General features: G+C 37.9%; 1 protein-coding gene across 1 annotated transcript in view; it reads right to left on the bottom strand.

Moving 5' to 3' along the window:
* The window catches only part of ENPEP (glutamyl aminopeptidase), a gene marked incomplete at both ends in the record, with an annotated part of 105,808 nt that overhangs the window by 16,454 nt on the left and 71,065 nt on the right, over window positions 1-18,289 (bottom strand). Inside the window, 3 exons of the mRNA XM_079715513.1 lie at window positions 3,566-3,621; window positions 3,749-3,885; window positions 14,479-14,558. Coding sequence (XP_079571639.1) covers window positions 3,566-3,621; window positions 3,749-3,885; window positions 14,479-14,558 — 273 coding nt within the window. The remainder of the gene's footprint in view (window positions 1-3,565; window positions 3,622-3,748; window positions 3,886-14,478; window positions 14,559-18,289) is intronic.

The raw sequence follows: 18,289 nt of genomic DNA on the forward strand, positions 1-18,289 counted from the left end.
TCCCATGTGCCTGCTAGCCAGCACTCTCTGCTTTCCCTTGTGCTGTTCCTCACCCACTCTCTTTGGCACACAGTGGGCTGCAGAGTTCCATATAAGCTACTGAAAAGGTAAAAAATCTGTAACAGGTAGACAAAAAAAAGGATTTTTCCTGTCTCAGTTTTGGCAAGGCCTCCAAACCAAGCCCCTTAACCTACACTCCAAAGTAAGACGCAGGCCCATCAACTTAGGACTGACATGGTTAGGAACAGGTTTTTGTGACCCTTAGCTGATAGCCCACTACCAGCCTGCAAAAGAGATTGGAGCGGCAAAGGGGGAGAGGGGGACATTTTAGAAGAGGGCTTTTGGAGGATTCTGTCAGTGTACTGTGAATGCTGTCCTCCCACAGGGGACAGGAGGGTGTAGGATGCTTTTCCCCTCACATGAAGCCTAGAAAAGGGGCTTTAATGGAACCACTTGCAGAGTTTTATCTGTGTACCCTGGAGCTTGGGGGCACAGTGGTCTGGTGTCTGATACCCCAAGAAATCTATAGGTTGAGAGACTGTGGTTGCTACTGCTCTGACATCAGAGTGAAGATATAGGACTGCATGAGGTTGCCCATCCTTCCAGACTTTGTCAGGGGAAAGGATATATGAATACTTCCTATAGACTGGATGTGGTTCAGAGGTTTTCACTTCCTCACCTCAAGGAACTGCAGGAGAAAGACCCTTGGCCATGGAATGTGTGTGGATGGTACATATTCCACGAAAGCACCACACAAGGAAAAGGATCAGTGTTAAACATCTACAAAGTTCAGAGAGGACCAAAAGTAGACAGCATGTCAGGATCTTTCTTGCCTTCATCTGCCCTCCTTCTGCTCTCCTTGCCTTAACACTCTGGAGGAATCAGAGGCAGCATGGTGAGAAGTAGAAGTTCAATGCAGCAAAACGGAGAGGAAATTAAGCGCTTTGTTCCCATTGCAGGGGGCTGGCCTGAAACTAGCCTGAGCTGGGGGTTGGGAGGAACTTTAAATGAAGTTGAACATTTGAGGGTTTTACTGGGCAGGGCATATAGTTGAAGTGAGTCTGTTGTGGGGACTCAGAAGTGACTGGGTGAATTTTTACTCCTTCAACAAATGTGCCCAGCTGGATATTCCATCCAGGGCAGTAAGAGTACTAGCTCTTCAAATCTCGGGGCAGGGGTATCAAGAATATTTTTGTTTTTAGATCCGCCCTTTTAGTCTTGCTGATGAAACAATAGTTCCATTTCTTTTTGAATACCAGAGTAGAACTGTGTAAATTCTAATCCAACCACATGCACTTACCTATCTAACTACGCATTTCTGCTTTTCCCCGAAGATTCAGAGTGATCTGGACCTGACTCTAACCAACACAGGTGGGGTCTGTTTCTCTTTGAGTCTCTTTTACCTCATGCATTACAGAAGGAAATTGGGTGATAACTCAATAGCTCAGGCGATTTTTCAGGTGATAGCTAAGGTATTTTCTGGATTCGTTGCTGTGTGATTCTACATGTTTCTTGGCTTTCAAATTTGTTTCACATTCTACCTTTCTGAAGCTCTTCAGAATTTTATGGGCTATGGCCAAGGAGCTGAGCAAATGTGAGAAAGTCTTTCAGTTGTGTGAGTTATCTGCTTTGTACACAGTTCCTCAGAGAAAGCTGTTCAAGAGGCTTTCACTTCTTAAAGCAAAAGAACTGTCTGCATTGTGTTGTGATGGAAATTAAACTATAAGGTTGTTACAGCTCTGTGTAATTTCTAACAGCCAAGATTCTAAGCTTTGGAAAAGATCACAATGTATTCACAGGAGAGTTTTCCTGAAAAAAAAAAATCTAAATGGTCCTATTATGTTTTAAAATGTTTATTTTTTTAATTTTTCGGCTGCACCACATAGCTTTCGGGCTCTTAGTTCCTCGGTCAGGGATTGAACCCGTGCCCTCCACGGTGAAAGCGTGGAGTCCTAACCACTGGACCGCCAAGGAATTCCCTAAAATGTTGATCATTTTCTTTCACCACTTAATTTCCCCAGTCTACACAGTACCAGGTACAGAGTAGGTGCTCAATAAATATTTATTAAATGAGTGATTGACATACCATAGTGTAATGAAAATAATTAATCTGTTACATATCCAGGAGATTAAACTTGGAGATTCACCAAAGAGAATCAAGTTGTCTGTTACCTGCAAAGGGAATCTAGATTGCAAATTCATAAGAGCTTTTCTAAATGCTTCTTTGCTGCTACTAAATAATGGTGGATGCTTTTTCATCAAGTAATACAATCTACTGAGCACTTCCTAAAGACCAGACAATGTTTGGTGTCCTTTATGTGCATTATTTCATTTGTTCCTCATGAGAATCTTATAAGGTCATCTCCATTTTACTAACAATGCAGTTGAAGCAGAGACAGGTTAAGAAACTTTCTCGAGGTTATTCAGAACCAGGATTTTAACCTGGTTTGAGAGCTTGTTTTTTAACCCTATAAATTCCCTCCTTAAAAATGTCACAAATGTTTTCTGACTTCCAGTATACTATCTAGGGAGTCCATGTAAAATAGTTCTCCCATGCCTTTAGTGCTGCTATACTATCCTTCCAGCCATGTATTCAGCTTATATTTAATGAACATCTACTAGAGGCCGGGCACAGTTAGGAGCTGGGGATAAAATGAATAGGAACATGATCTAGGTGCCTACCTTTGTGAAACTTGCAGTTTGGTGGATGAGATGGATAATTAATAAGCATTGACAATATAATATTATCGGATATGCAGGACCCCATAAAAGGGACACCTAACCCAGAAAAAGGGGCCATGAGGCTTCCTGAGGAACTAGCATCTCATTCTCAGTACCTTGCTTGTGTCTAAAATGAGGCCACTACAAAGCCAGCAAAGCAAGTTGGCTGTGTCCCTAGCTTCTACAAAAGTGCCAGAAATTCAAAAAATACTTGTTGAATTACTAGTGTTAGACTACCTGAGAAAAATATCTCAAAGGTACTGTGGTTACTACTCTTACACTACCCCAATCTATGTTGATTATTTTTTTCAAAGTGTAGGTTGTTTTTTTTCTAAGTATAAGTTACCTTCCGGCCATGAGAAAAAAATTCAAATTTCCTAAACAGTACCTTAATTCAATCCTAGGGTGCTATGTCTCATACTTCTTACCCCAGCGACCTGAATAAGATTTGACAACTCTAACCATAAAATCTTACAATGGGCTTGGGCTCACAGAGATGAGTTAATGAAACACACTGTTTGTCTTTTTAATAAATCAAATTATGACAGTACACTTTTGCGCATTTGCAAGTGTCACTCCTAATTAACTCAAGGACTCTGATTAGACAAACCCTATCTAAAGTCAATAGGGTAGGTGAGTTTTTGTGTATGTTAAGAGTTGATATCAATATTTTAGCTATAAGGCTCATATTAGTTTAAAAAAAAGTTCTAAAAAAATGATGTCGTAAATAGTGGCTTCGGATATTTTAAACTATAAATTAGTACTTTGTTGTAATTCATTTTAAAAAAGATTTATGACAAGATCCACAGTATTTTAAATGATTGAATCTCATTCCAAAACCCACCTTGCCAAGGCAAAAGCGTCATCAATAAGACTTGCACGATCAGCAGGAGAAAAGTACTGGGAAGAGAAAGAAAAAAAGGTAAGAAACATGAATCTTAAAACAAAGCGTGTTGAAAAATTAATGTCATTATTATGCTGTTCTTAGAACAAAAAGAAAACAATTCACAACCATTGCTATTCTTACCTTGTGGTTGAGGGAAAGATTGGTAGCTATCCATTCCCAAGTTGATACTTCATAATTTACACGATAAAACCCAATATGGTCTGGGTTTATTTTGAGAAAAGTGTTTCCACTAGGTTTAGGAGAGTTCAAAGTGATTCCTGTGGTAGTAAATAAACACTAATGAGAAACATGTTAGCACATACTATAAACACAGAGAAATTAGACCCAGAGGGTAAAAACAAAAGAAAAGAAATATTAGCTCAAGGAGTCAAGTTTGATTTGGATCCAAAGCCCCAAAGCCTAATTCTTATTTAGTTGCCTAACTTTAACATGTCATTGTGGTGCGTGAGCTGAAAAAGAAATAAGTAACATAAATAAGTGTCCTCTAATTTGTGACTTATTATTATTTCTTACTGGCAGAAGCTTGTCGTATGGGTGAAATAATTCTTTGCTTGTCAATCCTTCAATAAGTAAAACAATGCTTAAAGACAGAGAAGTCCATGCCCTTTGAGGGTAATCCATATATTCTTAATCGTGATGGATTAACTACACAAAGAATATTCACTGGGGCAGCCTGGGGAGGGGATAAAAATGTAAACATTTAGAATACTTTGTTTATTAAAATCAACATTCAAATTGATGGAAATGGTGATTGCTAAGCAGAGCAATGATTTGAGGGTCAGTAATGCTTTTAAAATGTCAAGAAGGCTTGCAAAAGGACTGAAATCCAAATACAACATTCTTGATTTTGTGGTCCATTTCCTGCTCGTTCTCCCAATTTTATTTATCTTTGTAAAGTCTTCTGCTTCCTTATTTCAATTGATTACATCAATGTTTTTTCATCAATGGATTTACCAAATTAACTTTCTGAAGTAGCATTCAGAATTTACATAGGGCTCTAGGATATAGATTTTGGAAGTTCAACATTGAGGAACAAAGACTTATGTTTTAAGTAAAAACTACTCAAAATAATAGTTATGCTCTGACATGACCAGTGTTTGTTAGCATTAGCTAATGAACATTAGGATGTTCGTTAGCATCCTGTACTTTTATACATATATACTCCTTTGTTTGTGTGGACAATATGCAATTTAAATAATGATGTGGGAATACTTAGTATATTTAAATAATTTCAAATAGTTTAATGTAGTGATAATGTGGGATGTGATATTGGAAAATAGGAGATGAGGCTGGAAGTAAAAGTGAGGCCTCAGTGTGAAGAGCCACAAGCTGTGTTAAGTCCATCTTCTTTTTTTTATTTTTTCTTTTTTAAAAAATTTATATTTATTTTGGCTGCGTTGGGTCTTTCGTTGCTGCATACGGGCTTTCTCTAGGTCTTTTGTTGCTGCGTACGGGCTTTCTCTAGTTGTGGTGAGCGGGGGCCACTCTTCTTTGCAGTGCGCGGGCTTCTCACTGCGATGGCTTCTCGTTGCAGAGCATGGGCTCTAGGCACATGGGCTTCAGTAGTTGTGGCACGTGGGCTCAGTAGTTGTGGCTCATGGGCTTAGTTGCTCCACGGCATGTGGGATCTTCCTGGAGCAGAGCTCAAACCCCTGTCCCCTACATTGGCAGGCAGATTCTTAACCACTGAGCCACCAGGGAAGCCCAAGAAGTCCATCTTCTGAGAGATGGTAAGAATAGAGAAGATTTTTAAGCAGGGAAATAATATGCTCCAGCCTGTTTCTAGAAAGATAATTTTGATGGTGGTATGGGAAGGAGATTCTAGAGTCTACTGTAATTATCTAGGGCAAGAGAGAATGAGGCCTTACACTAATGTGGAGATGATGAAAATAGGTGATGTGTTCAAGAGACACATCACTGGTAAAATCAACACCGTCCTTTTTCTGAGTTGATGAGGACAGTTAGAGGAGGGAAAAATAGCTTGCATGATTGGATGAATAATGGTGTTGCCCTTACAGAATAGAGGAAGATGAGTCAGTTTGGGAGGAAAGATGATTTAAATTTTGGAAGCATTCACAAGGTTTGGAAGATATCCAGGACACAGTAGTTTTCCATAATATATAAGTAAACTCTTCAATAAGACAATAAGTTTCTTTAGGAACGTTCAGAGTAGGTTCTTGACAAATTGTAAACCTTTACCTCACTCATGTAGTATTTATCTTTCTTTGTCATTCTCCCATGGACAGGTTGTTGAAAGGAAGCTAATCTTTTGGCAGCCATACACTTTGAATGTTTGTATCAGGAGGAGAGCCTCTTGCTTAAGCACAGAGCCATATGTTATAGGAGAAAGAGCATGAACTTTCCAGTCTGAGAGACTGAGGATAAAATCATTGCTCTATGACTTACTAGCTGTGTGATCTTGGCCAAATCACTTGACCTCTCTGTGTCTCAGTTCATCATGAGGGAAGTAGGGATAAAAATCCCTCACAGGGCTGTTGTGAAGATTAAATAAGATAACATAGGTAAAGTGTTGGTCACATAGTTATGTGTCCAACAGATGGTAGCTATCCCCATTATTATGAAAGGGGATATGCCGCCAGTTCTATAAATAGCAAAGCAAATATAAATAACATTGAGAAGTTCCTGGCAATCCATCCAAATACTGCAGTATTTTAGTGTGCTCTATATATACCTAGTTAAGCCTGTCTAGCGTTACAGTGATTTTTCCCACTTTATAGATGAGGAAGCTGAGATCCAGGAAGTCAGTAGTTACCAGACTTTCCAAGTTCATGCTACTCTTGGAACAGTTGTCAACAACAAAATACTGTTGGGTTGTTTAGTTACATAATGAAGTAAATAGGACTAAAATATTGATGCCTATTCCAGGTGGTGCATAGAAGTAAGGGTGTATGTTTCATTCTGTTTCTCCAATTACTATTAAGAATTTTCTGATTATAGCAGTAGTATGTGTTCTTTAGGCTCCAAATATGTATTTGGAAAATACAAAAAGAGTATAATGAAGAATACAGAAATTACCCACCACCAGTTGACATTGTTTTTATCTTGTGTGCATGTATGTATCTTACATATATATGTACATACGAACACACAATACACATAATGGAACCTTACTGTGTTTATTATTATTAATCCTTTCATTTGAAATTATATTGTAAGCACTTTGCAATTTCATTTTCTATATATGGAGATTTAAATTTAATGGACACATAGTACTCTATCATTCAGTTTATAAATTGTTTTGTGCTGGGCTTCCCTGGTGGCGCAGTGGTTGAGAGTCCGCCTGCCGATGCAGGGGACACGGGTTCGTGCCCCGGTCCAGGAAGATCCCACATGCCGCGGAGTGGCTGGTCCCGTGAGCCATGGCCGCTGGGCCTGCGCGTGCGGAGCCTGTGCTCCGCAACGGGAGAGGGCACAACAGTGAGAGGCCCGCGTACCACACACACACAAAAAAATGTTTTGTGCTATTTCTTGCTAGTTTTACACATAAAAGTGGTGAACGAATTCTTTCTGGATAGGGGCTCTTTCTAGAAAAATTTTTTCCTTCTATTATTTGTCTGATAATTATCTTTTCAAAATTTCATCCAGAGGCTAGTTTCAACTCAGATTTCAATAACATAGCATGCATAATAGTTCTCTAATAGACTATTTTATATAAATAATTATAACAAGCTTCAGTCAACTAGACAGCTTGTGACAGCCTGAAGTTTCTAGAGAAGGAAACATTTTTCTTTGTGGACATAAATACTGTGTTGCATCGATCCTTTAAGCAAGTTATTTTTCTGTGTAAAATGACAGTTTATATCTATCTTACTAAATTTGTGTATCAGTTAGTAGAAAAACAGTTGAAATACACAAGAGTAGTATTTTTTGACTAATTACACACAAATTATATTTGGAGACCTAAAAATTTCAAGTAGGATGCACTATCAGAATTTGTGGGGACTTCCCTGGCAGTCCAGTGGTTAAGACTTCACCTTCCAATGCAGGGGGTGTGGGTTCGATCCCTGGTCAGGGAGCTAAGATCCCACATGCCTTGTGGCCAAAAAACCAACACATAAAACAGAAACAATAACAAATTCAATAAAGACTTTAAAAATGTCCCACATCAAAAATATCTTTTAAAAATTCCACTAGTATTCTGACTAGTTACAGTTAAAAAAAAAAAGCATTTGGGGTCAAGGAAGAAAAGTTCAGTCTCTGAAACGAAGACTAACATGATCCATTGTAAAAATGGATTGGTTATCCATTTGTGACAGTGTTTTCAACAAATTACTTATTCAAGGAAATATTGATTGTGTTAGTAATAATTATAGAGTCCCATCTAAATCTCAGCAAGTAGCCTAGAGAATCTCCCTGAAAAGAAAGATGTAGGATTAATATGTAATGTATAATAAGTAGGAATCGGGAAAAAATGCAATCTGACTACCGTGATGAAGGATTATCATAGGCAATGGTTTTGGTGATTGTGAAGAAATAATTGCAAAGGAGAGTTGGATAGTGAAGATCTGTTGATGTGTCCCTAGTCTGCCTAGGAAAGCAGGTGCCCAACTTAGCTGGTACATGTGTTCCAGATCATTTGACAGATCTGCTCTTATAGAGAACAGTGTATATGGAGAAACCTGTTGGTTGTTTACCATACTGTTCCCTTTTCCTTCTGGGTACACAGCTGGACTATATTTATTAGCCTCCCTTGCAGTTAGGTGGCAACATATAATTGACACGGAGACATAAAGTGTGGGGAGAAGTAATAGATGCATTTCTAGGTCTGGTCCCTCCATTATCTTCCTCTGTATTCTGATCAGATGCAGAAGATTCAGCAGAGAATTATTTAAAAAGGATAACCAGCAAGGAACTACTATAAAGCACAGGGAACTCTGCTCAATGTTATGTGGCAGCCTGGATGGGAGGGGAGTTTGGGGGAGAATGGATACATGTATATGTATGGCTGAGTTACTTTGCTGTGCACCTGAAACTATTGCAACATTGTTAATCGGCTATAATCCAATATAAAATAAAAAGTTAAAAAAAATATCCAGCAGAGAAGTCCAAGATTGGGTCAAGGGGAGGTGGTGGAGCCATGAGAAAGAAAAAGCCAGGAATTCTAAGTCATTATCTGAGAGTGAGCTACCTAGGAGAGATGGTAGGTCAGGAACACACCTCCATTGGAGTGTTGTATGAATAAGAAATTTTTTTTTTTTTTTTTGCGGTACGCGGACCTCTCACTGTTGTGGCCTCTCCCGTTGCGGAGCACAGGCTCCGGACGCGCAGGCCCAGCGGCCATGGCTCACGGGCCCAGCCGCTCCGCGGCATGTGGGATCCTCCTGGACCGCGGCACGAACCTGCGTCCCCTGCATCGGCAGGTGGACTCTCAACCACTGCGCCACCAGGGAAGCCCTGAATAAGAAATTTTTATTGCATGGAGCCACTCCTGATAGCCTCTCAATGCAATAATTAGACTCCCCTAGTTAATGCAGTATATATACAAAGCAATCACAGCTTATGACATCTTTAAAATAATTAATATACACTAACTCTCTATGTACCCTTATTAAGTAAATTTTCTTCCTGGAAGAGATATCTAATTAGCTGAAGTGAATATTCTATTTCACTTTGGCCAGTATGTTTTTATTTGTGTAAATTAACAAATTAGCATTCTTATATGTATGGTTCACGTGAATAAGATTTCTGAGACTTGGTTGACCATGGCTGAATTAAACAAACTGAGCTTCTGAATCTGCAAAACGGAATCCATAATGATTCAATCAAAATTCAAACATTCCATGAGGCTCAGTTTGGAGGACTGAAGGAAGTTTCTCTCTCTCTCCCCCACCCTATTTGCCATTAAATTAAAAAATATATGCCCATAATTATTTTGATATGAAATATTTGAATATAAGTGCCATCAAATTTTAGTAATATTTATATGATAGTCAGAATTTGGTTATCTAAACCATCCAGAATGCATCCTCAATCTGAAAGAGTTATGAAAACAGTCATCACAAAATCTGTTCCACCTCCTATGCCCTAAACTATCTTTTAGACCCTATGTGCTTATGAATCCCTATTTTTATTTTATTTTTATTTATTTATTTTTTTATAAATATTTTTTAAAGCAATTAAAAATTTTTTTCTTTTTTTAAAGAAATTAATGAATTTATTTTTTGGCTGTGTTGGGTCTTCGTTGCAGCGCGTGGGCTTTCTCTAGTTGCGGTGACCGGGAGCTACTCTTCATTGCAGTGCGCAGGCTTCTCATTGTGGTGGCTTCTCTTTGTTGCGGATCACAGGCTCTAGGTGTGCCGGCTTCGGTAGTTGTGGCTCGTGGGCTCAGTAGTTGTGGCTTGCAGGCTCTAGAGCGCAGGCCCAGTAATTGTGGCGCACGGGCTTAGTTGCTCTGCAGCATGTGGGATCTTCCCGGAGCAGGGATTGAACCCATGTCCCCTGCATTGGCAGGCAGATTCTTTTTTATTTATTTGTTTGCTTATTTATTTATTTGGCTGTGTTGGGTCTTCATTTCTGTGTGAGGGCTTTCTCTAGTTGCGGTGAGCGGGGGCCACTCTTCATCGCGGTGCGCGGGCCTCTCACTGTCGCGGCCTCTCTTGTTGCGGAGCACAGGCTCCAGATGTGCAGGCTCAGTAGGTGGGGCTCACGGGCCCAGTTGCTCCATGGCATGTGGGATCTTCCCAGACCAGCGCTCGAACACATGTCCCCTGCATTGGCAGGCAGATTCTCAACCACTGCGCCACCAGGGAAGCCCCAAGGCAGATTCTTAACCACTGTGCCACCGAGGAAGTCCCAAATCCCTATTTTTAAATACTATGTTTTAGCAAGATTGGTTGTCTGATATCATGTGATAATCTACAAGTCTTCTAAATGTTAGAAAGCAGCAGATTAAAAACAAAAAGGTGGTATACTACTAAATGTAGATGCACTGACAATAGCCAAAATAGTAGCTGATGCTAAAGATAGAGGCATTACTATACACAGCGGTCTGCAGGCAAACAAACCTTCATTAAGCAAGGACTTCCTGAACTCTTAGTAACTCTTAGGATGCGCACAGAACCTTGTTGGGAATAGGGGAGCAGGAGACAAGGAGTATGATGTGTAGTTCGTATCTTCAAAGAGCTTATAATTTACTTTAAAAAGAAAAGACAGAGCATATGAATCTTAAATAACCATGCTGCTGCTTAAAATCTAAGGAATAATACTAAGAATAAGGATTGATGAAACTAATAGCATAAAATATACTCTCAACAATGAGAGGAGAGATTATTCAGGGTAGGTTAGGATAGCCAGAGAAGCATCTGAGGTGGAGATCCTCTTCTTTTGTTATAAAGTACATGTTTAATTGTTTTCATGTTTAAAATATCGTGTGTAACACAAATGTAAATAAACGACCTTAGGGGAAGTCCCACTCTTGCCTGGGAAATTTCTAACTGATGAATCACCAAAGAAAACGAGAAGAGGGAGGTGGGGCTGGTAACCTGAGCTGATTGCCCATTCAGTACACTCAGGACATGTTGTCATCTGTGCTCTGAGCTGAGAGCTGAAGATGTCCCCAAACAGGAAACCGGAACTTATTGCGTAGCCTAAAAATGGAGCAGGCACTTTGAAGTAGGAAGAGATGTCTAGTTTGCTTCTGGCTAAGTGACCAGTCATGATTCTGAAGCTGCAGATAAAGATAGGTTTGTCATCAAAGCTCTGTGAACATTAGAGCCACTTCATTCATACATTCATTCAATAAACAATTACTAGGTACCTGCTGGAGATACAGAACAACCACACAACAACAAAAAATAAGCTCCATTTCTCAAGGAATATTCTACAGAGAGGGGAGAGACAGATAAAGTCAATAGTTACAGCAAAAAATGTCTTAAATGTAATGACAGAGGGATAGAGGTTGCCCTAAGAGCCCTTTGCTTTCTCACTTTCATACTAGCATTTTCTGTCTGTAGCACTATTTCAGTCTACACTCAGTCAATCCTGTCATCCACTTAAACTCTACCTTTAGCCCCCCCTAACTCTCAGACTAGATGTCCCTTTCTTTAGTAACTTTCCTCAACCCCTAAATCTCCGCTGGTGCTTCTCCTGCGAGTGCCTTTGGCTGTTACCACACCAGGCCCTTATGACATGGTATTATGTTTGCCTGACTCATAAGGCAGTAAGTACCACAAGGTAAGGATTGTGGGTTCCCCCCCCAGCATTATCTCCATACCTATCCCTGTGTTTGGCCCATAAGTTAGTTCTCAGTAAATACTTGTTTGAATTAATTAATTTAATTAATTATTTAATTCATTATTCAAATATTGTGTCTAATAAGTACATAATACATACAAGAAGAATGTTTATTGTTAACTCCTGAAATCTATTTTACAAAGCACTTGAATAAGCTTTAGTTATCTGAAAAATTTACTTTTGTGGAAACCTCATTTCATGAAAACGCTAGGTACATTGTGTTAGTGTGTATAAATTACTCATGCTTTCAGATTTGTAAACAGCAAATCAAGCAGCTTCCCAGACATTCCCCCCACCTTCAGTTAACCAATGGTGACCAATGGGGAAAATATGTAGTAATATTTAAACCAGATCCACTGAAAACCTCCCAAGGGAATCCTAGCCTTATTATGCCTTTTATCGGTGCTATTGCACATTTTTTAAACTGTCTTTTTTTCTGTCTTCTCCATTTTCCTTTGGCTTGAGTAATGTACTTGAGTAAGAAAATGGTCAGAAGACGGCTCACAAAAGATAGAGCTTGGTACTCAAACACAAAATTATCCTATATAAAATACTAAGACAGGGGCTTCCCTGGTGGCGCAGTGGTTGGGAGTCTGCCTGCCGATGCAGGGGACACAGGTTCGTGCCCCGGTCTGGGAAGATCCCACGCGCTGCGGAGCGGCTGGGCCCGTGAGCCATGGCCGCTGAGCCTGCGCATCCGGAGCCTGTGCTCTGCAACGGGAGAGGCCACAGCAGTGAGAGGCCCGTGTACCGCAAAAAAAAAAAAAAAAAAAAAATACTAAGACAAAATGGCATTGATCTGGGTATTCTAGAAGAATTCAAGAGAAATTGCTGACTACATCAGTTATGGTTAGCCTAAATGACCAAAAGAAAATTTTGTTGTAAAGGCAACAGAAAGGGGTCTTACCTCGACTACAGCAAATCTGGTAGAGTTTATAGTAAAAGTTAAAACTCACAAAATAATTTATAGTAAAAGTAAAAACCAAAACTGAAAAAACTATATTGGAGCCACATAAAACCTTGTACACAAATGTTTATAGCAATATTATTCATAACAGCCAAAAGGCAGAAACAATTCATATGCCCATCAACTGATGAACAGATAAATAAAAGGTAGTATCAATATGATACTACCTTTGTAATATCAATATGATGTGAATATAATTTGGCAATAAAAAGGAATGAAGTACTGACACATGCTATGACATGGATGAACTTGAAAACATTATGTTAGGTGAAAGAAGCTATCACAAAATGCTACATGTATCGTTCCATTTATGTGAAATGTCCAAAATAGCCAAATCTATGCAGACAGAAAGTAGATTAGTGGTTGCTTAGGGCTGGGTTTATAGGAGAATAGAGGAGTTGATAGCTAAAGGGTATGGAGTTTCTTTTTGAGGTGATTGAAATGCTCTAAAATTTACTGTGATGATGGTTACAAGTGTCTGTGAATGTAATAAAAACCATTGGACTGCATACTTTAAATGGGGGAATTTCCTAGTGTGTGAATTATATCTCAATAAAGTTGTTTTTAAAAAAAATCTACTGGAAATAGTGTAAAAACTTACTTGCCAGAGGAAATTAATTACTATTTTAGAATATCTTACAGGAGCAAATAGGCATATGTAAATAGAGGATAGGTGATCTACTTTTATCCCTGAGCAGCCATGGGGGAAAGTCCATGCCAAATGCTATTTTGAAACCAAGTCCTCATGGGAAGGGATGAAGAAGAGTCTCATTTGTCTTAGATAAGAAGTGATTTTGAAACACAAAACAAGCACAATAGCAAAAGTATAAAAAGCAAGATTCTTCTGGGATGGTTGCTAAAACCTGTCTTATTATTTTTTCAGCGATCTGTAGTAGAGAACATGTGATAAGGTCTCCCATGTTTTTATGTAACTCTAAAATTTTTCAAGAAGGGAAAAGACAAATCAGTAGAGATAGAATACAGAAATATATTTCTAGTTGGTTTAAGTGAGCAGAACAGTCACAGCTGAATTTAACACAGGCAAGTGCCAAGTCATTCACTTAGGGAGATGGTTAGATGGATGGATATAGATATAGGTAGTGCCTTGAGCTACTGGTGACAACTTGACAGCTTAGAAAAAATGATTTGGAGTCATTAAAGATTCTAATGTGCTAGTTGAAAAAATGATAGGTCTAATTTAATGGCAGCATTTTAAAAATCAGGCTTGTTACATAACACTAAGAAATTCAGTGGCTTATCTGATATTTAAAAAGAAGAAAAGAGAAGGAACAAAGGAAGGAAGGAGACAAAGCGAGGAAAGAAGGAAGAGAGCAAAAAGATGAAAATTGATACATTGATTTTCCAGTGGTTGGTTATCTGACCCCTTCTCCTTTGGATATGGGTATTTATTATTGTACCAGTCATGGTAAATCATTATAAAGAATTTCTTAAGGTAAAAAAGTTCTTATTATTATAGATAAGGATTTTGGCTCACCAGTTAATTATTTAAGAGGTTTCTTTTCGCTGAAGTTTACATCATAAGTTCCATCTTTATTGTTGTTTCTTTACACTTATATTCATTTAATGTAGTACATTAATTCAAAGAAGAAATAAATCAATTGATATTTACCTCTTGTTTCTGACCTATTGTAGAATGTAATCCTTGATTCATTATCTTCAGTCCATTTAACTGGAATATTCCATGTGTAACTAAAGTTTTTTAAAAGGAAAAATTTTAACTTTTACTACTAAAAAATAAAAACATTTCCAAAGTAAAAATAGACAAGCATAAAAAGCAATAGACAAACATATTTTCCTCATAAGCAATTGTACAGTGTATAGTATACAATTAATACAGTTAATACAGTACTCTTTTGTGGTAAAGATAGGCTATGTAATTGCTTTCAATTTATATAAATCTCTAAAATTTGGAACTTTGTATCAAAAATTAGCTAAGGATGAAGAAGATTATTTCAATAAAAATGGCTTGAGGCTTTGGAATAAAGATATTGCATAAATATAACATATAAAATTGAGCATTCACATACATACTTGCACAGACTTTAATATGCTATAGTTTCTGTCAAGGAACACAATACATTTTTAGAATTCAGAAGACAGTATTAAAATGCTGTGAAGAAAATAATGCATTTTAGAAATTATGTTGAAATGACACCACCACCATCATCCCTTAAAGCTTCTCATGCTCTTTAAATATCTCCTATTTACAATCATGTGAACCAGTGTATTGCAAAGAAAAATCACCAGGCAAGCATATTTCAGGGGGTTTTAGTGTTCTTTTTAGCTTCTTAGTATTTTCTCGTAGAGCAGGGGGAAGAGGTTAGCTTTGTACTTTGATACAATATATACTTAACATTTTAGTCTTGAAATCTCATAAAAGAAGTCTTAAATGTCTTTTAGATAGTTCTCATGTCATATCTTACCAGTCAGAAAACACAGGAGATCTAGAGAAAAGATGAATCTGTGTTTGGGTTTAGGTTTCAACTCAAAGTTGGCCTTGTTTTTCTTCATCTGTGATCATTCAAGTCCCTAACAGAGAATGGGGGAATGATATTTCTCCCTTTCAAGATATAATAAAATTTATCTAATTCAGGGAGAGTATATATTTGCCATCTACATGAAAGAAGTAATCCTTTGTTGTCTAACTAGTGAAATGTTTTATAGATTGAACTTTTACTAGCTCTCTTGAAGGAGTTTATTGCAGTGGAATGTTCTTGGATGTAAGTTTCATAGAACCAATACATAAATTGTTTCTTGGATCCTATAGGAGACATTGTCAGTGCTCCACCCTTATCCCCTTGAATTTCTTTGTCATTTTTGTACACCCTGGATTCCATTGTGCTTACCCTGCCAACAGCCAGCAGCTGGGTCTCTCTGTTAGAGGACTGCCCTCTGGCTGCCTGAGCAAGGAAAGCTAGAAGTTCCTGGAAGTTTACATCCTTGGATGCAGCCCTTAGCCAGTGATGGATGGGCATGAAAATGTTCTTTGCCCCATCTGCAGGACCACACTGAAGCACTGTCTCTAGAACTTCCCTGCAGGGTAGTCACCCTGGACAGAACCTGTTTATTGTTGCACCTTTGCTGCTTGATATCCCTCTTGCCAATCCCCCTACCAGCCTTTCCTAGACTTCCTAATGAGTCACTTTCACTTGAATGTTCACCTCAGGGTCTGATTTTAGCGAAGCCAACCTAAGAACGATCCCTTTACTAGACTAGTACTTGTAGTCTAGTATAGTCTGTCTGTAGTATAGATATTCTAGTAATATTGCCAGAGCTTCTCGACAGATAGACAAAGAAGCATTTTTTTAAAGTCACATTCTACCTACAGATTGCACTGTTTCACTGCTCTGCTGATGTTGTGTTGCCATGTAGACTAACATTTCATTCCTCCTCACCTTTCCCCATTGCCAACCCAACTGAAACAACAGAATGTGGAGTGTCTCGATACACTATATGCACAGTTAGGATTTCACATTTCCACTGTCCCCTCTAAGACATGGTTTCTGGGACTAGGCTGTGCCTAAGAGTAGGCATAAGATATACTGCTAAGGTCATGTAAAAAATATTACTCTGAGGTCTGTAAGAGCATCGTAAGACAAAAAAAGATGCAGTGTTGAGGCTATATAATTTTATAGTTTTGGAACCACTTACAGGATCTAATCTGAGTAAAATTATAGACTGGAGAGTATAAAATGTCAAGAAATAGAAATTACATAAATGAAATGATAGAGTTTCCTATATGTTTTCTAAAATTCAAGAGTATCAGATTTAATTTTTTAAAGGTATAATTCACTTTAAAATATCTAACAATATAACAGTTTCTGGCAGTATAAATATGGCCAATCTAATTTTCACTAAGGAAACTGACTTTGCCCCAACATGACATACCTACTACCATTCTTCCACTGGTTTACATTGACTGGACTGCCAAAGACATGTAAACTTGTCCAATAGAGAACTCTCCCTGATGGAGATGTGAAACTGGCCCATTTCTAAGAGATGGTTGAAGCCATAGTGTAAAACAATAACTTACAAATGTGTGGCCCATTTAAATTATAAAAAGTTTCTGGTCAGTAAGAATTCCCTAATATTGGAATATTTAAGCAGTGAGAAAAGGGAAGAGGCCATTTAGTTTATAATACAACTTAACATTGTCTACCAGATAGGAATATACCTGAACAGAGAGCAGGTGAACACTAGGGTTGGAGAAAAAACTAATTCCTTTCTGGGGGCATTACACCCCATATAATCTAATCTATAATTAGATTATATTATGATCTAACTTTTTAATCAAATGTAAAAATAAGGAATGATAACTTTCTATATAATGTTCTGTCTTATTTGTTCAAGAGCCACTACAGATTTTTAAGAAATGTTCTCAAGAGGATAGCCCGTCTTTTCTAGGTTTATTTTCCTATGCATGTATAATTTGTAACTTTTTTTTAAAAAAGGGAACAAGTAGATTGACTTTATGATAAATGATCGCTAAAAATCATGCATCTATGAATGTAAAAATTTTTTAAAGTCTCTGAAGGTTAAAACTAAAAAAAATTTAGAGAAAAGTGTAAATGTTAGTACAGTTCCATGTTCTAAATCTTGATGAGTACAATTTAAAGATTTATTATAACTTCAAAAGTGATTTTAGACCTGTTGATATGTTTAGTTCCCTTGGTAATAAAGTTTTTTGTTTGTGTGGAGAGGAATCTGTAACCCAGGAGTAGTCTTTAAAAATATAATCCCACAGGTTTAAAAACAGTGTTGGCTGTGTCTCTGGCTTAACAAATCAGTGGATATGAATGAGAGAAGGGAACAACTACTGTGAAGCTTTCTCAATGGAAGTTTGTTTCTCAAGAAAGAAATATATTTTTTAAATTTTATATGTGCAAACACTATTAAATAGCAGTATTAAATATGGCCAATCTGATTTGCTAGAACATAAAACAGTAACTATAAAAAACAATTTATGATTAACAGAATGATCACAGAAATTATGTTGATTTATGTAATTGAATTATCACCTGATAACAAGTCAGATCTAAGTTTCAAATCATTCATATATTATGAGAGGAAAGAGTGAAAAACAAAGACGTTTTCTCCATCATAATCTTTCCTCTCCAGACACCCCCTGACTGATTTCATTGGGTCTAAGACCTCAAATTTTCCTTTGTTTTGGCGTGAACTATTAATTTTCAGAACCTGCATTCCAGCAAGATATCCAGTTTCTCTGAATTTCATTTACTGTGGGAGAGCTGAGTGTCTGAGGTTTCCAGGGGAAGAGACTGGTAACAGGTTTCAACAAGGTGAGCACCACTGGCTTCTCCAGTTCAGGTGCCAACTAGTTTCTTGAAGTAGCTAATTTAATAATTCTGAGTGTTCTTCATTCTCGATGCCTGGGACAGAAAATTTTTGGCAGTTTGAAT

This window comes from Hyperoodon ampullatus (assembly GCF_949752795.1).
Source record: "Hyperoodon ampullatus genome assembly, chromosome: 1".
Classification (NCBI taxonomy): domain Eukaryota; kingdom Metazoa; phylum Chordata; class Mammalia; order Artiodactyla; family Ziphiidae; genus Hyperoodon; species Hyperoodon ampullatus.